At 41.0% G+C, this 9,347-nt stretch overlaps 1 protein-coding gene across 1 annotated transcript in view; it reads left to right on the top strand.

The window, feature by feature from the left end:
• Nucleotides 1-5,873: 5,873 nt before the first annotated feature.
• The window catches only part of LOC124161067 (division abnormally delayed protein), a 1,055,554-nt gene continuing 1,052,080 nt past the window's right edge, over nt 5,874-9,347 (top strand). The window contains exon 1 of the mRNA XM_046537240.1: nt 5,874-7,784. Coding sequence (XP_046393196.1) covers nt 7,577-7,784 — 208 coding nt within the window. The 5' untranslated portion in view covers nt 5,874-7,576. The remainder of the gene's footprint in view (nt 7,785-9,347) is intronic.

The raw sequence follows: 9,347 nt of genomic DNA, 5'->3' as shown, positions 1-9,347 counted from the left end.
GTTCTTGCCAGCAAGAAAAATAAGTTCAAACATACAAATTTGTTAATCTATTTTTTTATAGCTTAAAAATTAATTCTAAATAGTAGAAAACTACTAAACTGGAGCGAGTAAAATTTAGTATTTTTGAGAGGATGATTTTGGGGAAAATTTCAAGACACTATATCGTTGCATGTAAATTTCATATACTTATATTCATTTCCACATATTGTTCCTCTAACCTTCCTTCGCGATCGCAATGCTTTAAAAGGAAGGTTAGTCACACTCTATCAGAAGTAGTGCTTATCTTGATAGATAAGATTTCAAGGACAGCAATATATCATGCAAGGCCTTAGGTGTCGAGTGTAAATATGCGTTGGCACTACCGTGTTCTTATGATTTCCTCATGTTCCAAAACCTTGATTTTGTTTTATGCAAAATTGCACTCAGCAATATACCGTAAAATTCAATTCAGTCTGTTAATGTTTGCGGCGTTGATTCAATGTGAGTGAGCCAGTAACGGATACAGAAAAAACTCAAGGGGGGGGGCGCAAAAGATATTTTGAATTACTTACCTACACTTTTATCGTGATGAAAAATAATCAAGTTATAAGAAAAATTTAAGATAGTTTAATTTAAATTGATTACACGCATATAAAAGACAATGCTATCTTATGATATAAAAAAGTTACAGTTGCGATTCTGCATTGTTCGGAGATGCGCCCTGCGCTCTCCATGTGTATCCGCCACTGGAGTGAGCGGAATATGATTTAATGTTATATATTTGGTAACTAGAACCATAGAGTAAGTATATATATATACTTACTCTATGCAAGAACATATAGATCAAATTAAGTACCACAGTTCAAAATTTCATCCCATTGATTTTGAAAATAATACATTTTCCTTCAACGACATTGCTACTTTCACTCACAGCTAAAAATATTTATTAAAGTATTATTCTACCAATTAAGGTCGGTTAGCATGGAGTGCTTGAGAAGCATTCTGGCAGCCTCCCATTCCTTCATGTACTTCCCTCTTCTTTTCACTGTAAGGCCAACTCCCTTTCATTCTATCTAAAAATCCTATTCTCTTCCATAAGTACTCTCCCTCATTTACCTAACATTCTAACCTGCAACACTGTTTTCAACATCCCCTCCCCGCTTATTACTCCCGAAATCGATGCCTTCTGCCTCCTCCGTATCTCATCTAAAAGCTGTCCTTCTTCACCCACCATGTTCAGCACTTCGTTGTTCCCATTCCTCCCCGTCCAGTTCACCACCTCCATTCTTCCGCAGACCCACATCTCAAACGCTTCCAGTATTTGCAGTTAATAATAGTCGTTGAAATTGTAACCGATACAGGAAGAGAGCTGCACATTCGGTAAGACTAAGTACATAGAAACTAAGCACACAAAAAATTAAAATATATGTACAAAACGAACTAAAAAATAGACGGAGAGGGGAAAGAACCGCACGGAAAGTTAACTCGAAGCGCGTCACAAGACGGTATTTGTCAAACTTAAAATGAAAACACGAATATTTCAATGTACCTGAATCTGTATCTATACTCTCATTATGTCGCAAATCAACGCAGGAACCACTGTTCTTGTTCAGCCAAGCACTCAAGTTTCGTCAAAAATTATTAACATTGAAGAGTTTTTTCTTCTTTTCATTTCTTTTCTGCGCACCGCTTTTGTAAATATGTATCATGATAACACTTCAAAGAGGATGAAATTCTCTCACTAACCAAACTAATTAGAGTTTCACGATCTGTGTGGGGAAAAATAAAGAAGTTTTGTGCTGTGCGCGCGCAACTTCCCCCTCCAATAACGCTTCCTTCCCTTCCTTCCCTACTTCCCGTCCGTGGCACTGATTGTGAGTCCCACGGTAATAGTATCTTGTTAGTCAAACACTCAAAATAATGAGGTGTGTAAAGATACCCAAACATTGTAACCTGATATTTTTTCCTCGATGAATAAATTGGGGTATCGACTTTCCAGAAACACCTGCGGGGATATCGGATTTCGCTACGGAACTGGAGACATTGGGAAGAGTTGACGAGGGAAAAAATGGAATGTCACATGATCCTTAGTAGTCCCAAAAATATATACTGATATATACAAAGTCGCATGTGCAGTTGCCACCGTGGTCTCTTCTCACGAAGGAGATTCAAATGAATTCGTCGTCGTATTTGGCGTAAGTGTGGGACAGGAGCAAGAGAGAAGCTCTCTCACTCATCAGTGCATGCCGGCCGTTTCATGATATACGCGAGGGTTGTGTGAGCTCCAGAAGCTCGCGGCCCCCAGAGTCCTCTGAATTGTAGTTCTCTACACTACTCCATCATAGGGATATGAGGATTATGAACTATGTAGTGAATTATCGACAATCCAGAGGACTTAGGGGGGCCCCTCAGCTCGGGGCCCCCGGCGATCGCCGACCAGCCGACCTGGCCAGATCCAGACCTTGCTCATTAAATTCGTTGAAGAACGCGAGAATTAATCAATCCAAGCAACAAAATTGAAGAACTCAACCAGTTGCTCAATGCTACCACCAGGGAGGCTATTCGGAAATCTTGGAAAAAATGATGTGATAAAATGTCACCAAAACTTCGCCAGCGGCTCGAAATGTCGACAAATTCGTAGTTAAATGGCACGGGTCAGAAAAAGGTGGATTGGCGCTTGCGACGTGACTGTATTCCTCACGATCCGCTATAGTTGGAAAAATGTCAGTTAAAATAAACTTTAAATGGAAATGGAATGATCGACTATTCCACAAAAATCCTAATTTGAGCCATACGATCGATAAATTGAAAAAATCGACGGTATTTTTTATGAAAAAATGTACTTTATACAAAAATATGTTTATTATGCATTCGAAAAACACTCTAAATACACATTGGTGCGGTAGAAAAAATCTCAAAAAAACTTCAGAAAACATAATTGAATTCTAGGCAGCAAAAATTTGCGAATGCACTCACCAGTGGCGCAGCGAGGGGGGGTTTGGGGATAAACCCCACCACCCCAGAGCTTAGAGAATTGTTTTATGAAAATATTTTAATATAACAAATTTTGTAATTCATATTAGGGGGACGGATGACTCACAAACGAAACATCTCAATATTCACACAGCCATTAAACGCGCCATTTTGAACCATTTATCTTAAAAATTCACTGGTGGAATTTAAATTTCCCACGCACTTCTCGCTTACCCTATCGGGTATTCCAAAGCCCCCGGACACTTCAGTATTAGTTGCGCCTAAAACCCCCCCCTAGACTTAATTTATAGCTGCGCCCCTTGCACTTATACCCAAGTTTTTGGGTCACCTTTGAAATATTCGCTTCACTTGTGGTTGCAGAAAAATAAAATTATTGAGATACTTTCTGAATGATTGAGGACGTGTATTCCGAATTTAACTGACCGTAGAGAAAAGTCTTTCATATGGGACGGATGGCGTTATCGTAGGCTGATAGGGGCTATCCTGAGCATGGGCGTGCTCGGCGAGGGGCAAGGGGCAGCTGCCCCCCCCCCCTCCTAGAAGCAAAAATTGCAAAAGTCTTTCAGCAAAATCAGTACTGCATTGAAACGAAAGTATTCAACAAATTTTCTTTAAACCCTCGAAAAATGATATGTATTAGTATAAGATACCTAAGTATATAATTAAAATAAAACTATTTTTTCAAAGAAATAATCTCATAAATTAATAAAGCATACTTAGTTATAGTTTTCTTAAAATGCTGGTTTCATTCACCTTTTCTATGCTAAAATGTCACAACTTGGCTTGCCTCTCCTAGTTATGATCCTGGGTATGCCCTTGATGCTGAGATCAAACGGAATGGTCAAGATCGAAGCTGAAAATTCTAGTTTGGATCGAAACTCGAAGATCATGGCTCGATTGCGATTCCATCGATCTTTAACAATTAATTTTTCTCTTCGCCTCCTTGGCCGGTTTTTGCTACGCTCGAATTCGGTGTTTTGTTGAAATTTTAGGTGCTGGATAAATGTGTTGCCATGATGCTATCTTTGATGTGACATGTTTGTATTGTTAAAATGTGCTTTAAAAGTGTTATACAACAGTTTTTTTCCTATTTATACCTATCCGAGGATTCATAATTGAAAAAGTTTCTGTGAGTACAGCTATATATCAAGTTTATTTAGTTTTGTGTAGTTTACGCTCATGAAATTCAGTGATTCTCCCAACGCAAGGGTAAGAGAAGAATACCTGAGATTTCTACAAAGGCTATCGCTGTACAAGGAATATACGACTTCCTAGTAATGAAATGCAAGATGAGATGTTTAATAATAGAATATGTGTGTTAATAAACTGTAGATTTTCTCATTGAAAGTTTTTTATCCAAGTTTCCTTTTACACCGAGTTTAGGCTCGCGAGTGTCTCGATGTTGTAAGACGATATTTCTTGGGAAATGCGTGCGCCTGATTTATCGATCCATAAATTGCAGCTGACTAGTAAGTCTATGCTATTTGTGACTTCACCCATTCGGATGACTCGTATTTTGATCATAATGATTGGACTCCTAAAAAGGTCTTCTCTTTAACGGCACTGCGTTAGTAATTTTGGCGTTGAAAATGGTTTAGTCGTGTTATTCCTATTATGTAAGATGATTTCTCTCTATCATTTGTTAGTAAGTTACTTCGAGCGCTAGGCAATATTAGTAGTTTCGTGACAAAATAAGAAATTCAGCGCTTGAGTGCTGTTATGGCTGCTCACACTTTATGAACGAAGGTGGGTGGTGAACCCAACGCCAATAAATGCTAATAAATAACTAAAATGCCTACATTTGAAGCTCAGGGAAGATGAAAAAATATGAAAGGTTTCTTCTTCGACTTTCTGGGCATCAAACTAGATTCAACTAGACATGTGCAGCTGTGATATAACTTGCGACGTTGAAAGGACGGTATTATAATATGTTAATATTTTTCGAAAGTTGAGGATGGAATCTCTAACTCACTTAATAATTAATGCGCACTTGGAACTCGTTTATAAATTTTCCCGAGGTATTTTATTAGGAGTAAAATTTCGAAAGTCGCAGTCTTTTTTATTACACAATAATTTCTTATTTTCAAAATGCTATCATAAAATACCGAAATATTTAATGGCTTTTTGTAGGGTAGGTATTACTCTTACGGGGCTGAAGACCACCCCCATCATTTTTCGGTAGGTTATACGAAGTGTACTTAAATGGAATGATAATGTGTGTACAATACTAAAAAAGATTCGGATTTTACGTGACGTTGGATATTTAAAAAGAATTCCTGGTGTATTCCTATGATCTCTGTACTGTTTTCTGTAAGACGATCAGTCAGGCGATTGATTGACTACGCATATCTACTTATGAACAAACCCTCATCCGAGAATAATGGGATCAGAACGCTTTCTAGATGTCCCTGCACCGGAATCACTTACGTTTTTCGTATTCTAATAAGGCCAAAAGTTAAACCGTAAAATATTAAAGATCCATACAATAACACGAGACTCGCTTGAGAGATCAAGCTCAAAATAGGCGGGAAGTGTCCGGCGAACAGCTGCTAAAAGTTCCCAAAATCCACGTTGAGGTCTCTGCTTTAGCGCCTTCTCATGAAAGCTTTCGCACCATCACCACCGCTAGAGGGCAGGCTCGTCGCGAAACTCGGGGCGGATTCGAGACAGACCAGCCAAGGAGGAGGAGAGGGCATCGAATTTACCCCTTCCCTCGTCCTCTACGTCACTACGAAAGGTAGGGGGGTGGGTACGTGAGTTTGTCCCCCCATGTGAGTGCGTGCGTATGCACAGCAATGGAGGGGAAGTGTAGGAGTTTGGAGGGGAAGGAGGGAATCATGTGGTCCGGGAGAGGGTGGGGTGGGGTGAGGTTCTGCGGGCTGCGTTGAACGGTCAGTGTCGCTTGCTACGCCGACGGCGGAGGGTCTGCGCGAGTCTCTCACATCGGCGGCGCCTACGGTGTAAACGAGCTCGCGGATTGGGCAAGGACAGCTCGCCCCCTCGTGGTTGGAGTCCGTCTTGTGGTGTTTTTGTCCATCTGTCTCCAGTGTCAACCGGCCGAGACGGACTAGAATACTGTGCGACGAAATCCCTCGGGTCTAGCCCTTACTACCGGTGTGATTAGGACTCAACACGGCGAGGGGAAACCCGGTGCGCACGTGTCCAAGCCTACGGACCATCCAGACGGCTGCGAAGAGATATTAACACCTATCTTTCGCCCCTTAAACTCCACGTCAATAGTCAAGTGTCTTAAACTTTCGGTTAAGGAAAAAAATAGAGGATATTGAAGAAAAAAGTAAACTTACCCAACGCACCGAAAATAATCGCACTGCTGTCATCATTTCGTAGCGACTCGGAGAGGAGTCGAAGTAGTCATTCGTCTGGAGGAATAGAAGAAAAAGAAGAATTTGTTGTGTTTTGTTTACGGTTTAAGAATTACCTTTGTCGTGAGATTTGCTATCTTGTATCGGAGCGCGTGGTTCGCGCCCAGGGAGATTAGGCGATTGTTTTTTTTTTCTTCTTCGTTCACCTTTTTCGAGCCCTTGTGTTAACTTTTTTTTCTTCGTCGTCACCGTCTCCTCGTCTTTGGCGGAGAGGTGGGCCTTAGTTTTCCCGGCGCGGAACCACGACAGCGTCGCAGACGGTTGAGGCCGGCTTGTCTCGCAAACAGTCCACCTTCTTTCGTCTTCCCGTCTTCTTTCCTCCCCTTTCGTTCGTTCTTCAACCCCTCTCACTCTCTTTTTCTCCTCCTCCCCATCACCTTGGAATTCCTCACCTGGAGGAGGGAATTCTGCTGGAGCCCGGCGCGCGGCAATAAATCCCTACCGTCACCACAACAGGTCTGCCGGCGATAGAAGTCTTCGAGACCGCCTACTCTCCGACCAACCTCAAACTCCGGGTAAAAGCTCAAAGCGGGTGCCCGACATAAAGAAACCCTCTTCTTAAGAGAGGTATTTCATTAACTCATATTACCCCAGTCCGTTTAAGAAGAGGAAGAAGAGAAGTAAGAAAAAAACAACTCCGTTGCAGAATCTTCGGTGTGGTTTGAGGAAGTAACCTTAAAAATTTTAAGAAAATCGTCTCCAAGTTTTCATCACCTTATTTTTAACATCAGCTGAAAGTTGATTTGTTCAGTGTCTCGTCTTCCTAAGAGAAGTTAGCTTGCTTTCGTTACCGTGGGAACGGGCTTACGAGTTGTTGTATTCCGTCGGCATTTTTTGTTTAAGCTGAGCACCACTATTGGTCTTCGGCAAGTGTCGTGTTAAAAAGTTATTCTCGCCATTCTGACCGTGTGAATTTATCCAATTGAAGCGAAAGGATGACAGTGAAGTGAAGATATTGGAGTTGAATCACCTGACCATCTGGATATATCGTTCCCTCTTACTTATTTGTCGCGTTGTGCCTGTGTGTGAATAAGTTTTTATAGTCATTTGCTCATCTGCGAGCTTGTGACAACATCTTATTAATCTGTTGCATTCGGTTATTTTGTGTCGGTGTTGTTCTTGGTTTGCCATACGTCTGATCATATAATATAACTACCTAAAACCGTGTGAAGAAAGCCGAAGCGTGTCTTCGAGCGGGATTCTCCTGTCGTTTGGTCACCATGGAAACGAAATCATCTAGGATGCTGTTGCTGTTGGCGATTTTCGTCGGATTAGTCGCGACGCCGGGCACCGCGTCTCCGCCCTCGGGAAGAGCAGCCTCAGCCGCTGACCTCGCTCCTCCCGCCTCCGCGCTGACCTGCGCCGGGGTCAGGCCCATCTTCCTCATGAAGAACGTTTCGGACTTTATCCCAGAGGAACCTGTCAGTGGTAAGTTGTCTTAATATCGTATTTTCTCCATTTCGCTCACCTAACTTCTAAGCACTGAATTCAATAGTGTTGGGCGAAGTGAATATTCCCCATATATTGTATACCTGTTGCCGGAATCGCGAGATAAATTTTTGCAAGCACCTATACCTTCGGGGATTATGGCATTGATTTATGAAGCATATTCTACCTTACCCAATCATTTCCAATGATATTGGCAATGGCTAGGATAATAACCATTTTTGGCTGTAGCGTTTTCTGTTCGTGAACAGGCACGTGAAACTCCATCTACTTATCAGTTTAAGGTAGCAAGTATTAACTATATCAATTGAATATAAAAATGTAAGTTAATTCCTATTTTGTAGATGATTGCTTGAGCTATTATTTTCCATCACATTTAACGGCGTAGGCAGGGGGGAGGTCCGGACCCCCCCCCAAGTATAAAAACACAATTATTTCCCTTATAAAAGAAACAAAATATTGAAAAATCATTAATTAACAAAGGATTTCTTTAACAAATGAAGTTTTTTCTATTATGGAAAGTGTTGAAATTAGTTTAAAACCTTTTGCTTAGTAACCTGTTTTTCAAAAACTTCCCCCCTGGTTTTGGAACCCCCACAAACGAAATTCTTGGCTACGACACCGATCACATTGTTGATGCAGCTGCAATCATCCCTTTACCTGTGTGTACGTAAAACAAATGATATTTTTATTTCATAATTTTAGCTTGACACTCTCCTGAAAAATCACTACATGCCTAGTTTTTCCTATACATCATATTCGACTTGGGGAAGGGTGGCGCACGTAACTGGTAGTATAAACATGATAAAAGAACACAAACGGTAAATTCCCAAATCCTGAAACTATTTTATTCGTTGGTAGTATAACATTTGGGATATCCGGGTTCATAACCCGACTAAGCTTTAAGATTATTTCATGGCTAATTTCATCCTAGGGGTACATGTACTTTTATTAGTTATTTTACGATTATATCTTCCACAACTTTATATCTCTTACGTCGTTCCCGAGTGTAATTTTCTACGGAGGATGAATGGTTATTTTCGGCCTTTTTGCGTTGTCACGGAGGAGACATGCATTATTTTTCAAGTATATAACAACTAAAGTCTAGGAGTACTTAATGCACAAAGTTTCCGGTTTAAAAATAGCTATTAATTTGTCAGAAAAGTGACCTCAGCGTTCGTCTATGTCAACCAGATTATCGGTACAATTGGCCTAACTTTGAAGTTACGTATGTAACTCATCTCCTTTTTAACTTCAGATTAAGCAGATTAGAGGTTACTTCTATTCGGAACTATGGGAGTTAGTTTGGATTGGGTGAGGGGTTAAGTCCGAATACTGGATGAAGAGTTCTCGGGTTTCCAACCGGGTCCAAGGGTTTTTCAGCAACGACGTTTCGAGGGCGAAGTCTGCCATCGTCTTCAGGGTGAATGACCCTGTCGTGGTTGGAAACCCGAGAACTCTTCATCCAGTCTATTACCAGGGAAAACCTTAGATCCTCCAAGTCCGAATACTACCACGTGGTGATGAGGCTGTCAGGATTATTTG

This window comes from Ischnura elegans, chromosome 6, assembly GCF_921293095.1.
Source record: "Ischnura elegans chromosome 6, ioIscEleg1.1, whole genome shotgun sequence".
In the NCBI taxonomy this organism is placed as follows: Eukaryota; Metazoa; Arthropoda; class Insecta; order Odonata; family Coenagrionidae; genus Ischnura; species Ischnura elegans.
The sequence above is the reverse complement of the archived record's forward strand: the minus strand, read 5'-3'. Positions and strand labels throughout refer to the sequence as shown.